Genomic DNA, 22,085 nt, shown 5'->3' on the forward strand with positions numbered 1-22,085 from the left:
GAGATCTGGAAGTGAAATGCATAGCATGAATGCAAAGTATTATCTTCTGTAATTTCAGGGGAAGAAGAAGCAATGGTGCTCAGAGGATGGAAGGCATAAAATTAATAACTGTGCTTTAGGTGGGCACAGTTCATAGTGTTTTGATCTTCTAGTAATACAAGAGATATAAAGAAAGCAGAGCTTGAGGAACCAACACGATTCACTCCTGCCTTTCCATAAAAGACAATAGAATGAAAAGTTGTTTATAATCTGAAACTTTGGAAAAGCCCTATACACCATCTCTATCTTTCATACACAAAAGAAATTGGTCATAGTCAGTTTTTTAAGGTAACCACTAATATACTGAAAATTAAACTATGAAAAGGAAAATTTATGAAAGTGAAAAATTGCCTACTGCCTTTGTCTTTTTGCTAATACACAAGAAAATATGAGAGGAATATTTTGTTTTATAAATAGCTGCATGATTGAATAAGTTGAGGTTTTTCAGCTGTGACCTAATGTATTAAGAATTTCTTCCCTTTAAAACTGGAAGGGGAAGCTGAAAAATTTGAAATGTGGTTTTCTTTGGTATGTAATTAAACTATAAATGACCTTTTATGTAGTTGATCTGTATATTCTAATTTTAAAAATTTTGTGATTTATTAGCAAGAAAAACTTCTGTGAGTCCTGCACCAATATACTTATATGGGGACTGTGGTCCCTTAACCAGAAGATCCTGTCACCACTAAATGCAGAAGACACAGCTAGTGTTCATTCATCTTCAAGTCCTGCAGTAGTCTGGAAGAACAAATTTCATGCCTTTGCTACCATGAGAAGGTTTCAATTTGTACAGCCACAGATTTGTTTTTGTTTAATGCTTTTGGGTATTGTAAACATTCTAGGAAAGCTACTTTGTTTTTCTCTGTGATGAGTATTTCTTTGGCAGACTTGAAAATCTCAGAGAAAAGAGGAAATCAATCAGTTGGGAGAAATTTTCAAGGATTTTTTGTTCTTTTGGTAATAGCTTATAAATAGTACCTGTTTCTTAAGATGCTGGAGAGTGTTATCCCACTGGATACAGAATGTGAAAACACAGGAGAGAGATCAAAACAAATTGCAGCATGTGGTGCATATTCACTTAAATGTTTGTAAGCTGTGTGACACCAAAAAAGGCAAGGATCAGCTGTGTTTACCGACCTGAATTTTGATCACATTCTGCTGTCAAATCCTGTTTCATTGACTGACATGAAGTTTATGCTTTACTGACACTACCTGAATGAGACACCTCTCTCGTGGGTGTCTTCCCTGCCCCTACCAGGGGGTTGTAAGTAGAAATGGGCCCCTTCTCACTCATTTATTGTGCCATACAGTTATCTTCCAAGGACGAGAGTTCTGCAGCTCAGGACTCTGCTGAGCACTGTACACACCAACACACGCACGCAGGGACTTCTGTGCCTGCTCCATTATCCCAGCAAGAAGCTCAGCCGAATCAACAGCAAAAAAAAAAAAAAAAAAAAAAAAACCAAACACCCTACGCGAGCCCTTTTCGGGCTTAAACTCCGGTTGCGCGGTGAAAACGCCGCCAGAAATCATTTTTCAAAATCCTCAAGATTGGGGGGGGGACAAAAGTTGCACGGCCCTTCTGCCGGTCCGTGCCCGGCAGCCCCCGCCGTGCCCCACAGCTCCTCTGTACCCCGCAGCCCCTGCAGTGCCCCTCCGTACCCCACAGCCCCGCCATGCCCCACAGCCCCTGCCGTGCCCCACAGCCCCGCTATGCCCCGCCGTGCCCCGCAGCCCCGCCATGCCCCACAGCCCCGCCGTGCCCCACAGCCCCCGCCATGCCCCGCCGTGCCCCACAGCCCCGCCATGCCCCGCCGTGCCCCGCAGCCCCCGCCATGCCCCGCCGTGCCCCACAGCCCCGCCATGCCCCGCCGTGCCCCACAGCCCCTCCGTGACCCGCAGCCCCCGCCGTGCCCCACAGCCCCGCCATGCCCCGCCGTGCCCCGCAGCCCCCGCCGTGCCCCACAGCCCCGCCATGCCCCGCAGCCACCGGCGGCGCTCCCGCGGCGGGGCGGGCGCGGGCAGGGCCGGGGTGCCGAGCGCAGGGGCCGAGCCGCGGGGCGCGGCCGAGCGCGGCTGGGGGCAGGTCCGGCGCTGCCACCGCAGCACGTCCCCACCCGCTCTGGCGGAGGGGAGCTCGCCAGAGTCCATTTTACCATTTTATCGGGGCAGCCTGGCCGAGGCTCGGCGGGCAGAGCCGGCAGCGGCCCGGGGGCACCCGCAGCGCCCGGCGGGCGGTGCGTGCGGCGGGAGGGGAGAGGCGGCCCGGGCAGCGAGAGGGGTGAACCGTCCCACAAACACACGCTGAGAGCTCGTGGCAGCAGAGAGCAGCGTTTGCGTTGGTTTCCCCCACACTCCGTCCCCCCCCTCCCCCCTTTTTTTTTTCTTTTTTTTTTTCTTCTTTTCTCTCCGAAAAACATGGCTGAAGCTGGGACGGGCTTTTTGGAACAGCTCAAGTCTTGCATCGTCTGGTCCTGGACTTATCTCTGGACGCTGTGGTTCTTCATCATGCTCTTCCTCGTCTACATCCTAAGGGTGCCGCTGAAGATCAATGACAATTTAACCACAGGTAGGCTGTGATCCTGTGCCCCCCTGGCTGCCCGGGCTGCCCGTGGGGGAGCGCCCAGCGCCGCCCCCCCGGGTGCTGGAGCCCTGGCTTCGGCTGTTTGTACTGCTCGTGTTGTACTCAAGCATTCCTGTTAGCCAGGATTAAAACTTCGGTTGTGTTTCTGATAAACAGTAGATCTCAACTGCTTTTTCTGAATGGTAATAAATAATGCGTGTAAGTTCTCTGGAAGATTATCGCTGTTGCAATGGACTTTGGTTTGGGTGCTCAGGCTCGCTAAGGTTGTGTGTGCCGCTGCTGTACTGAATCAGCACTAACTTACGTACTGTTAACCGGTCTGCATTGGGCAGCTACGGCTTTCTCTTGAAATTGCTTATTTTTCCTATCCATCTGCTTTGATAATTTAATTTCTGCTCCCCCTGCCCCCAACCCTCCCACCCCCCTGTTGGACAAGACAAATTAGTTTTGGGGCAGATGACATGTAACCCATGTGGCATCCCTGCTGCTGGGAACTCAAACATTATCTGAGCATTTTTCACCCATCCCTCTGGCCTGTTCTCATTTGATAAGCCTCTGGCAATTCCAGCATCAAAGAAGAATTAAAAGGAAAAGAAGATTCAGCATAGGGCAGCTTTCACTTTAAGCATAAAGGCAATTGTGAATTGCGTTTATAAATTATAAACTTCAAATGCAATTTTGGTGAAATTTTCACAGTATGTCTTTGGACAATATCCTGTTTCTTTTGACATTGCCACACACTGATTAGAACAGGAAGGAATTCTTGTTGCTTGATTCTTAATAGTTTATGTAATGCGTACGTCCCAGGTAAACACTGCAGGCCATGCTTGTCAAGCAGAAACGTCAGAATGCTTCCTATTATAATTTTTGCTATTGCAGAAAATCACAGGCATCCATCTGAGACCTAATCAACCCCCTCTGATTTCTTCCTGAGTTTGAACAAACTAATTCTTGATGCGCTTTCTCATTTTAAATGTTACTCCAGCTGAGTCATCTTGGGGTTTACAGAAATGTCTCAAAATGCAAGTAAAATGACAGTATGAAATCTTTGAGGAGTTTAAAAAGGCTGAAGAAGGTCCCAAAGTGCCTGATAAAAATGGGTTACTGGGGAGAATGACAGGCACAGTATGGTCTTTATGCATCATCTGTTCCTAAACGGAATTCATTTAAAAATTACTACTGGTAATAACATTATCATTTTTTGTTTTATTTAGTTTTTCAGAGTTTTTGTGAATTAATTAAAACAGATTTAATTTATTGTGGATCATCTTCCCCCTCTAGCCCCCTCAGCTGATTACAGTTGGATTCTACTGCCATTAGTTTAAGGTTGGTCATGAAGTACCACAGCAACTGATGACGTGATACCAGTCACATATATTTCAGTGATGTGAAAATAAATGTGTAAATGTTGCTATTAAAACTTCTCTGTGGTTTAAAAAATGACTGGGTATTTTCCCAGAACAGGCTGGATCTGTTATTGAGTTGAGGTCAAACAAACTGGTTTTCAGTACCGTACCAGAGGCAGTCTTAGGCAGCTCTGAGTTAAAAAAACTCAGTTCCACAGGTATGGTTTGTATCTCATGGAGTAGTGATTTACAAAGGATTTTGATCAAACACCTTAAACAGAGCCCACAGTGGGCTGCTGTGATATGAAGGGCAGGGAGGGCACCTGCTGCAAGGACCTGGTGATTGCTGCTGCTGTATGATTTTGTTTTCCCATGCCTACTGTTAGTATTTCTAAAAGGAAGTGGAAAAGCTGGAGAAGGTAGTGGAAAAATGATTGCAGGGCTGGAGAGAAGCATCAGAATAAGATCACAGTAAGGCGATCTTGTCATGGACAGAGAGAAAGAAATGGCCTTTTAATAATGAAAAGATTTACAAGAATCGATGACTAGAAGGAGAGGACAAACTCAATTTTGTCATAATCAGGTGTTAATTTGTAGCGAACTTGAATCAGCTGATAAAGAAGCCTTTGGGATTTGCATGTCTGAAAGTCTTCAAATCCAGTGGTGAAATAGGAACCACAAGCGTTTGTGCAGCCTTAAATTGCTTTTTGGCAAGGACAGGGCAGCAAGCTGTGCACCACTGGCAGTCCGAGTCATTGCAGATGGTTTCACCAAATAGAAGGGTGGTTCGGCACTTCTATCAGAAAGTGTGAGTGGGAAGTGTGGGGTCTTTTCCCTCTTTCAGTGTTGTACAGATGTGCACACCCGAGCATTAGTACATGTTGGCCATCCCACGTGTTTCAGTGAGTTCCCAGGCTTGAAGGTGCTCAGTTTGGCCAAGCATAATTTCAGTGTCCTCAGTGGAGTACATTACTGTGATATACCCAAAGGGAAATCTAGTCTGTCATATAAAAATATTAATGGTAAGCCTGATTGTGGTGTTTCATGTGGTTTGTTTTTGGTTTGGGGTTTTTTTTTTGTTTTTTAAGTTTGATGTCCAGATCAAATAATAAAAATATGAATAGGAGAATTTGAACTATTGTACCATACCATTAGCCAGGAAGCAAGAGAGGACACTTAATATGCCAGGCTAGAGTATTAAATACAGAATAAGCAGTTGAGGAAGCGGATGTTATTATCTTATTCCAAAATAATTAAACATGCCTATTTTATATAACATGCTGGATTTTCTTCCCATGTTGGCACTTGCACGACTTCTGAATGCCACACTAATCTGCACTAAGACACACCTCTTCTAAAAATGTGCTTGTTTTTCCTGACATAAGAATTTGGATTTCTAGTCAAATCCTAAGAAGGGAAGAGGCACTGAAGTTAAAATGTTTCTGATGATTTTATTTATCCTTTTAGAGTGCAACAGAAAGACAGATTTAATGACCAGAGCATTAAGTGCAACTGGCTTGCGACAAAGCAGACAGGAGGAAAACTCTGGCTTGCCGAGGGTAATCACATAAATTGATCACATAAATTGCCGAGAAATCACATAAATTGATTTTCTAAAAGTGTGAAAAATAAATACATGGGTATGAGCTTTGGGCTGATTCTGGCTCTGTTGGTGTCTGTGGAGTATTTTTATTATTCAGCTGTGCTGGAGCAAGGCCCTGTGGTGTTACCAGCTGAGCTGCTAGGGAAGGGAGCATTACAAGCCTGCAGAACAGAAGGAAACAAGTAAAGTTGTCCTGCCAGGCCCCTGAGGTCAGCAGACCCAAGGTAACCACGGTTGGCAGAGCAAGACTCCATCACCTTGTGGTGGCTGGGACAGAGTTGTTATCTGAGAAACATGGTATATTTTTTCATTATTGATTTAAAAAAAACTATTATTATTCACACTGAAATAAATAGCTAAAATTGTAATTAATGTGGGATTTGTGATCAGGTAATAGACTTCTTAAAGCCAGTACCTGAGACAGTGTGCATGGTGCTGGCCATTTGGAGAGGGGAGAGGCTGGTGTGGAGCAGGGCAGCACCGGGTCCCCACTCACCCTGTGGTTTGTGTGGCCAGGGGGTGAAGTGAACATCTTAAAAGTCCTGTAAATTTATGATAACAACACTTTCTCTTTGTCCAAGGATCTCTCAGAAGACACAAAATTGAGAGGATTTTTGATCAGCCTGGCCCACCTCAGATGTGTTCGCCAGTGTGTGCATTGCAATGACTTCAGGAAACAAAACACATGGAAAAGACCCATCTTATGAAACTGCCTTGTGTTAAACCATGCAGGGAAGCTGAGGGTAATTTCATTAGCAGAAGTACTGCAGGAGATGGAGAGATGGAGCCTGCCACTCAGGTTTGGGCTATGCTGTCTTAGGGTGGTGGCTGCTGTCAGCAAAGCTTATCTCAACTTTTCTGATCTTCCCTTTCTGCGCTTCCTGACTCTGCACATCTATACTGCACATTGGTGCAATGTGCCCCAATAAGCTGCAGTGTGAGAAAAAAGTAACTTTTTGTTCCCATGGTGTCAAATTCAAGTAGCAGTGGAAAACATTTGCCTGTTATTAAAGTTTAACTAATTTCCCTTTTTCCCCGCTGCTGATAGTTTGGCTGTGTGGAGCTGTGCGTGCGCAAGCTGCAGTAATGAACCACCCTTAGGAGAGAAGGGCTTTTGGGGGCTGGACACCTGGGAGAGGGTCTTCCCTGGGCTGGGGGCACAGCTGCAGGGGCTGGGGCTGCCTGCTCTGCCTCTGAAGCCACCGCCTGTCGGTGTGTTTGCTGTGATAGCATCTTGACAGCCGGTCAGGAGGTATTGTTCCCCTTCATAAATTTAAGCTAGTGCAGTTAATCATGAGGGCTGGAAAACATTAACCTGACAAAGGCCAGGGAGTTTCAAACAGTTTGAAAGCCAGTGAACAGATTCTTTCTTTTAAGAAGAACTGAAACAGTTCGTTTTAGTTCTGCAGACTTGCTGGTGGTTGGTTGGTCTTTCTTCAGAGCAATCTGCTGTCCTTGTGCTTGGTTTCCCTGTGAGCATCTGCTGTGTGAGCTACAGGAGTGTGGTGGTGGGCGAGTCAACAGAAAACCTGGACCAAAGCTCTTGTGCCACCAAACGAGATGGAAGAATTCTTAACTTCCTGCAAGTGCCATGTAGATTTGTTTGGGGTATTTTTAAGAACTTGACTGTTGAAAGTGAAATTTCAAACACATGACCACTTCTGTCAAGGTCAGCATCAATCCTGCATATGAAATTCACAGAATCAGTTATGGATAGATAGTTTGCTCACTGACCCAAAATCACTTGCATTAATTTTTGCATTTCTTAGAATGTAAATTAAATATTTACTACATACTGATCTTATTTTCTACTAAGTGGAATTAAAGTAAACATTGTTTTCTTAACTGTTAACCCCTCTCTTCAGTTATATCGCTTACAGCACCACAAAGCATTTGTAGTTGCTGCTGAGCCTCCATTCAGGGTTTGGATATTACAGTTTTTTTCAGTCTGCCTTTTTGGGTTTTGCAAAATTCAGTTTTTACTGCTGTAGGCTAATATTCAGGAGGTTATTATAAAACAGGTTTTAACTGTTTTTAAAGCATGTTTATTTCATCATGGTACACTTTGAAATTCTCCCTTTAATTTTTTATGGAAGAGATTATGATGTGCTTCAAAGTAGTATGTTACTTTTAACAGAAAGTAGACAAATCTTAGTAGGTTAAACTGGGGATTCTTGGGGGAAAAGCCATATCAAAACTTGCTGGATCAATGCCCAATGGATGCAGTATACTTGATACTTGTTTTCTACGATTTTTGGCATTTTTTCACCAGCTTGACTTTTTTGATTGAGCTAAATTTTTCAGTCAGCATCAGATGCTGGGAATGGAGCAAAGTTTTTAAGAAATGCAAGGTTTTTAGAAAATACTGTTTTAAGAAATTGACTTTCGTACTGCAAATGCTCTAGAAGATTTGCAGTCAGTATTTAAGAGGAATTGTGTAAGCCAGAGCCTTCAAAATAATTTTTGATAACATCTTCAGTGAGCTTATTGTAACACTGACTGATATACAACCATGGAGCTGTACTGCCAACTTCTAACTGAAGTCTGATGTCCTCTGTGTGCTGATGAAAATTTGTGGAAAGGCTCCTAAAGCTGCATATGTGTACTGGGATTTTCCCAAAGCATCCACTGAGTGCCTGGACAAATTTAGCCCAAAAGAGCCTAAGCCCTGCATTTTTCACAGGCGTCACAGGTCAAAATTGTCTGAGGGGCTGCGAAAATACCATCATTCTAAATTAAAGAAAGAACTTAAAATAGATATTTTTGGTGGTTATTTTGCAAAGCAAGTGCAAAAATCCAGATCATAAATTTGCATTTGTGAAAGACAAAATAAGTGCTAACTGGTGTCAGGGCCTCAAGGACTGAAAAGATAGAAAAGTACATAAATCTGTGCCAAGGCTGTACATTAAATGAAAGATAGAAGGTCATGATGCCTGCCTGAGAGCAGCACCTGGCAGGAATTAGGAAGATGATGTTTAATAAAAGAGGGATTTTGGAGGGAGTGATCAGCCTGTGTTTTAAAATGGGTTCTCTGAAAGGAGCTATGGAGAGTCTAGCAAACCCCCACTGTTAGCCTAAAGATGCTCAAGCTGTTTATCTAATCACAGAGAAGCTACTTGACAATAGCTAAGGAGGTGTAAGAGCTTTAATCTAGTTGACAAACATATAGCGAACTTCCTAAATATCTGGAGGTAAAATTCATGTTAACTTGTCAGAATTGGGGCCCGAATCATCAGTGGTCTGAAGAAGCAGCCTGGCTGTGAGATATGCTGTGTGCAGTGCCTTTGCTGCAATAGAGAGGTACTTATGCTGTTAATCTGTGGTGGGAGGAAAGTAGTAGGTACTAAAGTAGCCTTTAACATAGGGAGGACAGATCTTAAAAAAGGGGTGGCTGCAAACTGCACCCAGAGGAATGCACATGTGAAGTGTTTTTTATAAGAGATTTTTGAAGATGTGTTTTTGGACCCAGCTGAAATGGCATGGGATATTATGCCTGTCCATCTTTGGCTCTTGTAGTACTAAGACCCTTAGGGTATTGAGGATTGCCAGGCTCTTCTGTGGGGAATCTGGGAGTGAAATCGAATGGCCCATAGTAAACAGGAAAGCTGAGTAGTTAAAACACTTCTCACGCTGAGGTTTAGAAACCCCCACACCCATCTAAAAACACTTGCTGATGGTGTGCAGGTATGTTGAGCACAGAGGCTCTGATAGTTCCACATGTGGCAGGACTTTTGTGCCTATGCCAGAGTAGTCCCTGCCGAGTCCAAGGTTTCTGTGTGTTGTTCAGTCAGCTGGCAAGCTCTGTGCTTAAGGGGGAGTTATTTGTCTTGTTGGCAAGTGGTAAAGCAAATAAAACCACTTAAGTGGTAACTTAGGTTGGAGGGCCAAAGCAATTTCTTCAGTTTGGCCCTCCAACCTGGATGTTGAGGGCCAGTGTTCATTCTGGAATTCAATCTGGAGTGAAGGAATGAACACTGCTGTCAGAAGCTAATGAAGTCTTCTCTGTGGCTGCCACGAGAAGTCAAGATTCACCCTTTTTTATCCAAGATTAGTTATTTAGGAAGGTATTTTATATATAACAAAATCAGGCCCTGCTCTAGGTACGTGTCAAAATGTTGAATACAACTGAGAGTTCTGTTGAATTGTACAGGGAGAACTAAGGCATAGGGAAATGAGACCTTGATGCTGCAAACCTTCAGTGTTCAGTTTGTTCCACAAGCACAGGCCCAGGGCTTTACTGCACTGGTAATTAATATGCATGAATCTTCAAAGACTTGGGCCTAAGTTTTTTGCTAAGGTGCTGCAGAGAGCCTGTAGCAATACGGGGGATAGAGTCCCCAGTTGTTTCTGCCCAAAGGTAGTTTTTCCTCTTTCTTTTGATGATCATACCTAAGTTTTGCTTTTTTTAACCAGAGCTGTTTCAGGAATGTACTTAGGGCATCTGTCATAGAATTCAGGCCTATCCTAGCCCTGTGGACAGACTATGAGGTGTTTGTGGGGATGCTACTCCTCTGTTGGCTGTTAAAGGGGGTGGCTGAAGGCTCCTTCCACCTGTTTTTAAATTAGCTCTTTGTGCACTGAAGGCATCTATTGAAAGATTGTGTTATAAACTCCAGCTTGTCCTCATGTCTATGAAGTGTCATGTGGACCAGTGATGCAGTGTAAATACTAATGAGTTAAAGTTGCTTTGTGAAATCCCAGCACAGGCTAATTGGAATTGTTTTGTGTGTGTCTTAGTTAGGCACTGCAGAAGGGCAACCAGTTTTAACACCAAGAATGCTAAGTTTAAGCAACAATGATGCATTTAAAGACAAGAGTTAATGTCACGCTTTCAGCAGACAGAACAAACAAGTTGTAACTGTTAAGCCTGAAGAAAGGGCCTAAATTCAAAGTCCAAATCAAACCTCTCCAGCTGCTGAGAGAAGACAAAGATTTATTATTGTGGAGTCCAAACTGGAGATTTGGCACTGTGGTAGACTCATCGCTTAAGCGATTAAGTGCACTTAAATATACCAATTAAAAGGATGAAAGCTATAGGGCAAAAATGAAATTCAGTCATCTTTAAGATTCCTATTCTGTATAGTGTGCCAACTGCAACCATGAGAACTAATTTCCAGCTCACTTTCTACAAATAAACCTGGTTTATTAAATGTCAGGAATGTTAGGTTGAAATGCAGGATCTTGTGTGCAGCAGCAAGACACTCAGAGATCAAATTTAAAGCACAAGAAATGTCGTCGTCGTCATCTTATTTTGTAAGGCAGCCATTTATTTCTCAAGAAAATATGCCTGTAACCTGAGAGTGTCATAGATGTTGAACTTCACATAACTAAATGTTTTCATGACGTGTCCTGTATGTTTATGCTGAGGACTGAAAATTGTTTACAGTGTGGCTTGGTCTGAAGCAAGGTTATATGATCCACTAATGCACTTAATCTTCCATGTGAAATTTCTTTTGCTATTTTTAATACTGAAGTTAACTTGATAGCAGTGTACCCATCTGGTATGTTTTACACAAATCTCGGCTTAGAGTCCCAGGCTAGTCATTTCCTCAGTTTTCAGAGAGAAGGTTAAACCAGAGCCTGTCAGAGAAGGCTTGCAGCTGGCCCTCCGCACCCTGTGTAGGGGACAAGGGGACACAGAGTTCCAGGGTGAGGCTCAAGATACTTCTTGAGCAGATGCCAACTTTGTGCAGCAGCAGGATGCTGCAGCTGAGCTGATGAGCCCTCTCTCTGAGGAGAAGGACCTGAGGAGATCCTGTGCAGGGCTGCACTGATGCACACCACTGATCTTACAAGTCAGGAGTGTCTTCTCTGTAGTGCTTGACTTGATGGATTTATCTGATGGATTTATATGCTCAGAGTAAGCTCCTGTATTGTGCTGTTATGAAAGTGCCTTCTGGTCCCTATGTCTGACTGTCCTGCTCATTGGGTCACAGGACAAAGGAGGATTGGTACACGCACAAGTGAATCGCTTTAGCAGTTACTATTGTTCTACATATTCCCAGAAATTCTTGTCAAGAGTTTACTGCTTAAAAGTGCTGATGACAGCTGTGTTAGCAGTCACCCCAAAAGCCACATAGTCTTGTGGGGAACAGAAGTCCCACAGAGCTCTGATTTGCTCCAGGGTTTTCTCAGGTGTCCAAGCTTCAGGATTTTCTCTGACCTGGCCAGGAGGGTTTGGCCTGTGTTACAGCTGAGAGTGTTTTGTCAGCTGGTCCACAGAAGGTGGAGCTTCCACCCTTGATGCTCTCCTGTGAGGAATATGTAGGGCTGTGCTCTGTGCCACTGGAGAGGTGTACAGGCTTCTCTGTGTCCTGACTCCAGCACTCAGTCATATTTTACATTATCTTCCCATGAACTGCTGCACTGAAAGACTTTTTTCCAAAACTTGATAATTCTCATGGATAGAAGCTTTGCTCTCACTCTTAGATGTATTTGTGGCTGGCTTGCACATGTTTGTGCTCGTGACTGCTCTCTCCTTTACCTGCAGAAGCAGCAGCAGCACCATGAGGACTGGTTCCCAGTGCACTCATGTGGGGTTTTTCCTGCCTGTCCATCCCTTATAAGATTGAATCAATTGCGTTGTCCTCATTTGTTCTTCTAAAACTGCTGGATGTGCTTGATTCTGCTGGTAGTAGCAGCCCCTTTATTCTTTCAGTTTTCTGGCCATTTCATAACTGGGTTTGTACACTCTCCATCATATGCCAAGGTAAGGCTTCACCAACCGCCTTATATCGTGTAATTAATCCTTCTCACCTTCCAGTGAAAATAGTTTTCCTTGCTGGTTCCTTGCCTTTTGCCCCATTAACTTTGATATGGTGTCCCTGGAAGCTCATGCCAGGTGCCTTCTGCACCTCCTGGTTTTGGTAATGAAAATTCTCTGTAAGGCTCAGTTGGCAGCTCCATGTGCTCTCCACACCGTCCAGACTGGCTGCAGGTTTCTCCATCTCCTGTTTTAACTAGCTTTCTTCAGCATTGTCAGTACTTGACTGAAATCCAGACAGTTTAGAGCTACACAGTTTTCTTGGTAAGAGAACTGAATATTTTCAGTAAAGAGGCACATCTGATTGGTCTGGCATGATTTATTTATTTTGTGTTTCATCCTAATTTTTTGTGTACCTCAACTGCTTAATTTATTGTTATCCTAAAAATTCTCAGTAGCTTGGGTCTGCATTTTAAAAACAGAAATATGAAGTACTCTGGCATAACTTGAGGGATTTGAACAGTTTATTAAAACTGTCTCAATATGGGGCTTCCTTTTATGAATGTCATTTCCTTCAGCAAGTTGCTTTCTGTGCATTCTCTTAATCTTACACTCAACCATGTCTTGAACATGTTAAGTCCTTTGAATTGTATCTCACTTTCTCCTGTCACAGTGTCTCTTTTCTTCCTCTTCAATTACTTTTTTTCCCCACATTCAGCAGTCTTGTTCCCATTCAAAAATGTAATAAGTATTCACTTTAGAAACTACCATATCCTGCTTTTTACCTTGCTGTGTCTTTACTTATTTTGTTGAAATACTCTTGGTTTGTTGGATGTGGTTTGTGATCTATTATACAGATCTTAAGTTATGACTTAGTCTGACTTTTTCAGATATAGTTTTATTTCTCTGCCTTTTGTCCTCACCAAAGCAGAGGGAAATCTTTGAACGTCCCCAGTCTTGCAGGTGTTACTTGTACAGGGCTGATATTGCTTTATTTGAAAGTCTTAGCTGATAGATTGGTATAATGAGTTAGAAATTGAAATTAACTTTCCATTATTATTTTGTGAAAGTCTGTGTTGCAATTCTAGTCTCCTTGAAGCAGCTGGTAAAGCTCCTACTGAGTTACGGAAATGATAATGTTGCCCCGAGAGTTTTTTTTACATTACTCTCAACAGAAGAGGTTATAGAGCATGAATGACTCTCATACACCTCCCAGCAATCTGAAATAAGCTTGCACATTTGCTGCCTTTCTGGATTTGAAACATGACAGGTATCAAGATGCTGAGAACTGATGACAGTGCAGGTTAAATAAAGGCATTTAGCATGAAAAGAAGTTGACCTGTCTAAAGCTAATCTGCAAAGTTTCTTAACTGCTTTTATGTTTCAAACTTTTTAATCAGTTCTCTTGCCACACATTTTTATAACTCGTGAAGTTGTAATATAAATTTTCAGTTTTACAAGGTATCGTAGGCTTTCTGACAGTGTGATGAATTTTGCACGACATAAGCCAAACTCAGTAGTTAATAAATCATTCACTGAAAACTTTGGGTGCTTCAAGTACTATTCTACTCTTCTGTAAGTCAAGAATTCCAATTTTTCTTCAGGCCACATTCAAACTGGTAATGACTGATTATGGAGCAATACTGTTATTGGGTGATTGTTTTTATTTTTGTTTCCGAGCAAGATATACAGTAATAGATAAAATATGTTATGTGATTTATACAAAGTATATTGATATATATTTAATTATCTATTTATGTCAGTAATGTATATGTAATAAAATACAGTGCTGTCCCCCTTGTGTTTGAGGCTACACATTTATCATTTGGGGTGCAGAGTCAGTGGTGGGCAGGACTCATTGGCATTGTTTGCAGCTTTCCTTAGGTGAGCCAGTAATACAGGCCTGAAATAAATACCCTACAATATCCTCCTTACAAATCTGTTCTTCCCTAGGTGCAGTGAAGGTGCCAGACGGCAGCAGAGTGTGGCTCTGGGTGCTGCCATGCTCCTGGCTGTGCTGCAGGGCTGTGGTGGCCTGTCATGTCTGTTGGTGTGAAGGAGAGCAGCTGCTCTCAGTTATTGTGAGGGGGCTCCGTGGCTGGGAATGCCGACCCAGCTTGGCTCACTGGGAGGGCAGCTCCCACCCCAGGGATCACCCAAGTTCTCAGCTCTTCCACTCTGGGTTAGGACCCCTTTGCATCTTGGCAGTGGACCCCTAGAGCTGGAGTTTGTGCTTTAGTCCAGGCTGAACACTGGAGACTTTCTCAGTCTAAAATAAACAACCAACAATCCAAAAACCAGCCACAGAGAGCCCACAGACAGCTGCTCTGGCCACGAGCTCCCTGGTATACACAGCCCTCTGTGCATTGCCATCGTCCTCTTTCCAGTGCACATGTGATCCTTCTGCACGGGCTCAAAAATCAATAATAAACAGTAAATGAATAACGAGAAGCCTGCCAACCAAAATCTCTCTTGTTTGCATTCATGTTTGTTTTCCTTTTCTAATCTAATGTGACAGAGAAGCATTTAAGGGAAAAGGATGCTGGGAATGATGAAATTTTATAAAGCCTTTTCTCACAAATGCCTTTGTTTTAGGAGCAAGGGAGCTTGGTGGTACCCACGGTGGCCCACATTCCCTTGCAAAGCCTTGCACTGCAGGCTAAGGCTGTGAGCTCCTGGGCTTAGTCCCTCAGAAACTCTCTCCTTGTGTAAGCATCAAAAACCCATGGTGCTGATGCAGTAGATAGGGATGTGTCTGGTGGGCCCCACAGTTCTCAGGATGTGTTTTTATTTATATGCAGAAGGCAGGTTTTATCTGTCTTTGGTCTTTGAGGTGAAGATAAATTCTCATTAAAAGTGTCTTTTCTGTTCCAGTTTGCAAGATTAGTTTGTTTGGGATGTGTATTTTTAACATATAGACTGGAGTTATATCTGCAAGACAATGTTTTCAGAAGCACCTGGGACATTTAATTACTTATGCTTTAGTCAGCCTTTAGTTTACTTATTAACATGTACTTATTAATGTACTCTTTATACTAAGCATAGTAATAAATCAAACAATGCTTTGCTAACTGAAAGAAAAGCATTTAATATCTGATACACAATGTATTAAGTGCATCTGTAATGGCACAGTATTCTTTTAATCATATGCTAGTGTAATTCTGCACATCACAGCCGTTGCCTTTGCAGGAAGTTATGCTGTCAGTTTGGAATAAAAGTTAATATTAATGAGAGATGTGAGAATACTGTAAAATAATAATAAACCTAAAATATGTGCCAGTTTAAACAAATCTGGTTATGGTGTTTGCTTTCTGTGAATGCTGTAGTTCAGCAAGAACAACATTGGCTGACTCGGATCCTCAGTGTTGTTAAAATACAGGTCCCTCTGGTCTGATGATCGCCAGCACTGCGTGGCAGTGGAGGGGAAATGTCTGAGGTTTGATTACTGTTCCTAATTTATAGTGAACAAAATAAATGGCATATTTACTTAAAGAGACAGTTAACCCTACTGTTTGGCATAATACAGTTTTAAATTTAGTAGAAAGGATTCATGAATTTGAAATTGTAGTTTTGATACCCAAGATGTTTATGATGCAGAAACTGACTAGAAGCCAGTGCACTGGCATTTGAGTCATGTCCATTTTCTAATGGTTGCTGTTCAGCTGGGAACAGTGAGATCAGAGTTTGTTCTGTGCTGTTGATTTGTACAATTTTTTTTTCCCCTTGTCTTTGGTGGTTGCCTTCAGTCCTTTCCTTAGTGCTTGAGCCAGCCCTTCACCGTGTCTTGCCTCAGCTGCTGTAAGTAGATTTTGCGTGTGACGCTCAGCAGTGTAGCAGAAGTGGAAAAGGCCGTGTGCCGTGCTCGCGCTAGAGGGCATCGTCCCTTTAACGGCGCGGCCTCAGGCCGGGCAGGGAGCGGCTGGGCCGGGCCTGTGGGCAACGGAGTCTGACACAAACCTGGGGGTGCCTGCGGGTCAGGGAATGGCCAAGGGCACCACGAGCAGGCTCATGCATCCGCGGCCACAGCCCCTTGCACTGAAGGAGTGTGGGGAGCCCCTCCACCTGCCCGTGGGGACCCTGAGCTGTCCCTCCCTGCTCTGTCCCTGCGTTGCATCGTGTCACCCGCAGAGGGGAGGTGCTACCTGGGACACAGTCCCGTGAAATAAAGAAATAAAGTTGTAGGGCCATCCTACAACTGATGTAGTTGTAAGGCAAAGTTAAGTCCCACCCTTGAGCTTCGGAATTCTGCTTGGGAGGGGGTCCTGTAGATGGCTTTGACAAGGTCAGGTGAAAGATGAGGTACATGACATGTAAATCTCAGTCTACAGAAAGCTGAAAGAACCATGATGACTGTCATAAAGCTGGATTATTTTAAATAGGATAAAAACTTGAAAATGCAGGACTGGTTGTTGACTGAAGGTGTCTCATATTTGTTTTCTTAAAGTGACTACTGCAAAATAAGCTAAACAGCGAGTTAAAACCAGTTGTGGTGCTAGGTGCTGCATTTATGTGCCCAAGCTCCTGCAGGCTGCAGGCTTTAAGGCAGGGAGGACAGTTTACGTGGAGGTGCTGAGGAGGTGAGTAATACCAGCCTGCCTGCCTTTATTCCACCCACTGCCTCAACTGTTCAGGCAGTGTTTTTACAGACATAAAGTGTTTTTACAGACATAAAGTAGTTTCTAAGGCTCTGGAAAATTTGTGCTAATTGTTGTGGTGTAACGTGTGTCTGACTCTGGCTGACTTATTCTGTACAAACAGCAAAATTATCTTTATTTCCTGAAGGTTTGTCTCCTCCCCAGCTGTTATTAGATAGATCTCATGTCTGTCCGAGCATTTGTGTATACATGCAGACATAGCTTTGTTGTTTGTTTTGTATATGTAGAAACAAATTCAAGGTGTACATTGTTTTTTGTGTGTCCTTGCCCCCCAGTAGAGCTGATCTTTTCAGGAGTCTGTAACCATGGACGCTGATGAAACTTTTTTAAAATGTCCCTTTTGTTTCAATACGAATCTCATAAAAAAGAATATGCATATTGCTTATTTTGGCATTTGGAATCTTTTATCATGATTTTTCAGGAAAGAAATCACTGCCTTCCTTTGATGCTTATGTGTGCCTTGATAAAAAAATTGTATACAAGTTTGTTCCTTTATAAATCAAATCAATCAAATTCTAGTTCTGCTCATTCAGTTTATTCTTGAGCTGCTTTATATTCTTTCTCTGGACTGCCATTGATATTTTGTGTGTACACAACATCATTATTAAAAATGTATGTGTTTAAAACTGATCAGACAGTTCAAACAGACTCTTCAGCATCAGGAGCCTCTAGAAAGCATGTCTCCTTCATTGAGATTTTGTCCATGAGCTTATTTGGGAAATTTCAACTAGGTTGGTGCTTAAGTGCCTGGTCTTTGCATGGCTGTGTGTTAAATGCTAGGTCCCACCTTTGTGTTGCCATCCAGACAGACCAAAGATAAATTTTAAGTGATAAAAGATGAAAAGCAATATTGCAGGTAGGGTTTGCAGTAGGTTGCCAAGTGCTGAACGGGTCTCAAGGGTTTGTAATACCAGCTTTCCATCTGTTCTGCACTTACTGGATTGATTTTTTTGTGTGTGTGGCTTGTTGTAAATGAACCACAAGGTAAAGAGACTTCTAATGAGGCATGCTAGGTACAAGCAATTGAAGTACTTAAAATTTTTCTCCGTAAAGTGTTCTCGTGAGGGCAGGCTCACGTGTGACCAGCTTTTATGACAGATATTCATAAATGAAATAAAACATTTTCTGGTGTCTTTCAAGGCAGCACCCTAACTCTAGAGAGATTTGAAAGACAAAATACAAGAAAACAAATTTGTATGATTACCAGCAACTCACATTGAATTTCAAGGGCATAGGCATAGGTGTTCTCTTCTGGCAAGTCATCTCCTATGTCTCTTTTCAAGTCTTGTCTCCTCTTGCACTTAACATGGTATAAATATTTGGGAGTGCAATGACTTTTCAAGAATAGCTGCTTTGGTAGACAAGCCCTTGGCCCTTCCTTAGCTTAGTACATCTTCTAATGCTGAGCAGCAATGGCTAGGTCAGAAGAATTAGAAGGAGTTTGAATGTGGAATACTTTGTTGTGGAAATACTTTTAATAGCCCAATTGTATTGTAACAGCTGCAGCTAAGAACAAGTAAGTGAATGTGAAATACTAGTGGGGCTTACTGTGTCTTTTTTAAATTAAAAATAATTCTTCTTATGAAAGGAACAGGCAAATGCCTGATTTATTGATGAATTTCCCAAGTATTTCTCTGTAAGTATTAGGTTTGAATGGCCAGGTTTTGGTAGCCAGAGGGCGACAGGGGTGGCTTCTTTGAGAAGCTGTCAGAACATTCCCATATGTCTGGCAGCCAATGCCAGCCAGCTCCAAGGTGGACCCACCACTCCAGGGTGGACCCACCACTGGCCAAGGCCAGGACAGTCAGAAATGGAGGTAATGCTTCTGTGGTAACAGATTTAAGAGAAAAATTAAAAAGGCTACTGCACAGAAGTAATTGTGGCTAGAGAACAGTGGGGTGAGAATATGAGGAGCAGCTCTGCAGACACCAAGGTCAGTGGAGAAGGAGGGCAGGAGCTGCCCCAGGTGCAGGAGCTGAGATTTCTCTGCAGACCATGGTGCAGGCCATGGTGAAGCAGCTCTGCCCCTGTAGCCCTTGGAGATCCATGGGAATACTCAGATCCACCTGCAGCCCATGGAGGAAACCCACATTGGAGCAGGTGGATGCCTGAGAGGAGGATGTGAACCTGTGGGAAATCTGCAGGACCAGGCTCCTGGAAGGGAGCTGCTGACCCAGGAGGGAGGAACCTGCAGCAGGTTTCCTGATAGGGCTTGTGATGTTATGGGGGACCCACACTGGAGCAGGCTGTGCCTGAAGGATTGCACCGTGGGGAAGAGTGAGCCACAGTGGAGCAATGTGGGGAGGACTGCTGCCCTTGGGAGGACCCCTGGGATGGAGCAGGGGCAGGACTCCTCTCCCTGAATGGTGGCAGAAACAACAGGTGATGAACTGAACACTCCCATTCCCTGTCTGCCTGGGCCACTCTGGGGAGCAGGTAGAGCTGGGAAGGAGCAATGGGTGGGGGGAAGATGTTTTTAAGGTTTATTTTATTTCTTAGTATTCTGCTCTGATTTTGGTAGTAATAAATTCCATTAATATCCCCAAGTTGAGTCTTTTTTGTCTGTGGTGGTATTTGGTGAGTGATTTCTCCCACTCCGTAACTCATGAACCCTTGCTTATATTTTCCTGTTCTGTGGAGGGGAGTGATTTAGCAGCTTTGGTGAGTGCCTGGTGTCCAGCCAGGCACACCAGCACCCTGGAAACCAAGGGTTCTTATGTGTTCTTGATATTTCTGAGAGTTTTGTATGTGCAACTAAGCTGTGCTCCAGAAACTACAGAACATAAAAACCTCTGTGGTGAAGTCACTCAGCATTTCTGGTGTTGCTTTAGGGGAGGTGTGGACAGATTGCTGTTTTTTATGGGGGTTGTGCATTTTTTTTTCTTAAGAATAGGTAATACCAGATGCCGATTCAGCAAACAATGGAAAATAACTTTCACTGAGCAGGTGGCAGTTATGATCTGCCCCTCCTTCATTTCTGGCTTACTTTCTCATGTGAGTTTGCTACTTGGCTTGCATTTTTACACACTTATAGATAGTCTTACTATAATTCCAGTTTTGAATTTTCATAGTTTTTGACTTCAGCAGCATCTTACCATACTGACTGCTGCAAGTAAATGATGTGTTTAGTGAATTCCTGTCTTGTACAGTTCTGTTTGTCCCTTATCTTGTTGAATGGCTGCTTTTTTGCAATTCTGCTTCTTTATTTTACAGACACTTGCAGTATCCTTTCTCTTTTAACTCTTATGTGACATAAGCAATACTGATTTTTTAAAAATCTTACCATTTGTATTAACATGGTTACATCTCCCTCCACAGTCATGGTTTTGGATAGGTGACAGTACTCATAAGGTATGAGTGAACTACAATACATAAAATAGATTACTTATTTCATATTCCTTGCCATTCCTAATACCACATTTTGGTTGGTTAGTGAACCTTAAAAGGTTTATTTTTCTGCCTCTGTCTGCAGCTGTTCATGGAGGGAGAGAATTCTGTTGAGCTGTGTACAGCAGGGCTTAGATTTTGTGCTCAGTCTGTTGCTCTGTATGAGGAGAGAAGAAAATGCTGTCGTTGTGTTTTAAATTTAGTAACTTCTGGTAATTTTGATGATTACTAAGATGCCTTTTCCGATTATAAATAAACCACATTGTTTAAAATATTTTTGACTAGACTGAATTATGTCCCAAAATTGGAACAGGCTGAGGAGAGTTTGGGAAAGAAATTACCATCAAGTTTTTGCATTCTTAACCGTAAATGGAAACAGAAGGGCATTGACTGACCAGAAGCTTGAATTCTATAGCTCCTCTGGCTAATGTAAAACATTATATATTAAAAATCCTGTCAGATTTAGTTTTTCATGCCTTCGAGGTTCTCTTGGAGGTCTGTAGGTAGTGGAAGGTGGCAAGCCCTGCCATCTGAACCGCATTTGGCAATCTGGGGAGCAGTAAAAGGTGGATATGAGTAGGTATTGGTGTCCTCTGGGACAAGCAGAAGAGGAAATCCAACATCACTTACACTGGGAGACCAAGGCCAAGCTGGCAGACACTTGAGGATAACCATGGGCTGTTGCAAAGACAATTTGAGGAGCTCAGGAGCTGGACTTTGATGATCCTTGGCCATCCCTTCCAACCAAAGATATTCTATGACTCTATGATTTCAAGTCATTGAAAGCAAAGTCTGAGGAATTCAATGTCTTCCTTGCTCAAACTCCTAGGCAAAGGCTGCAAAGTTTGATGAGGAGCTAGGTGGTGAACTAAGAAGGAGAGATTTCTTGGCAAAAAACCTAAATTTGGTCATTGCTTTTGTATCTGTCAGAATCTATTTACTTCTATGAACTCAACTATCTGAACAGCTTACTTAAATTGCTTCAGAATCTTGCTTCTTTTCATGTAGTTTTGTCAAGATTTTTGAAATTTGGAGATAGCATGTGGCACAGAGGAAGGTCATTGAGTTGAAGTTAGTGATGTAGCTGAACAGGAGCAAACCAGTGGTTCGATGTTCTGGGGTGTATCTTTGCCTTCCAAGAGCCTGGTTTCTTTTCTCCATGTACCACGTGTCATCTGTCATTGTGTGCATGCTACGGGAGTTTTAACATCCGTGAGATGGAAATGAAACTCCTTCCAATGTCTGATCAATAAACATGATGGATTTGGGTGTCACTTCTGATGTCTCCTTCTGGGGCCAGAACACCTGTCCTATGAGGAAAGGCTGAAAAGGCAGGGGTTGTTTAACCTGGAGAAGTCTCCAGGGGGACCTCATGAAGGGGGCTTATAGGAAAGATGGGGACAGACTTTTGACCATGGCATGTAGTGACAGGAGAAGGGGCAGTGGTTTTAACTTGAAAGATGGTAAGTTTACTTTGAGTATAAGGATGACATTTTTGCCGTGTGGAAGGTACTGGAACAAGGCTGCCCATAGAAGGTGTGGATTCCCCATCCTTGTAAGTGTCCTGGGCCATGTTGGATGGGCTTTTGAGCAACATGATTTAGTGGAAAGGGGTCCCTGCCCATGGCAAGGTGGTGGACTCCTTGAAAAATCTTCACAAATAGGGTACCAAGGTGTTTTACGCTTTATTATCCAAATAATTGTGCATATTTAATGTTGTAAAGTTATACACAGGAATGTTTCACCCATAACAATATGTTAACTGTGT

At 43.0% G+C, this 22,085-nt stretch overlaps 1 protein-coding gene across 1 annotated transcript in view; it reads left to right on the top strand.

Annotated features, from left to right (window-relative positions):
* Positions 1 to 2,231: 2,231 nt before the first annotated feature.
* The window catches only part of ST7 (suppression of tumorigenicity 7), a 136,610-nt gene continuing 116,756 nt past the window's right edge, over positions 2,232 to 22,085 (top strand). The window contains exon 1 of the mRNA XM_064702689.1: positions 2,232 to 2,608. Coding sequence (XP_064558759.1) covers positions 2,458 to 2,608 — 151 coding nt within the window. The 5' untranslated portion in view covers positions 2,232 to 2,457. The remainder of the gene's footprint in view (positions 2,609 to 22,085) is intronic.

The sequence above is a fragment of the Zonotrichia leucophrys genome, chromosome 1A (genome assembly GCF_028769735.1).
Source record: "Zonotrichia leucophrys gambelii isolate GWCS_2022_RI chromosome 1A, RI_Zleu_2.0, whole genome shotgun sequence".
NCBI classification, from domain to species: domain Eukaryota; kingdom Metazoa; phylum Chordata; class Aves; order Passeriformes; family Passerellidae; genus Zonotrichia; species Zonotrichia leucophrys.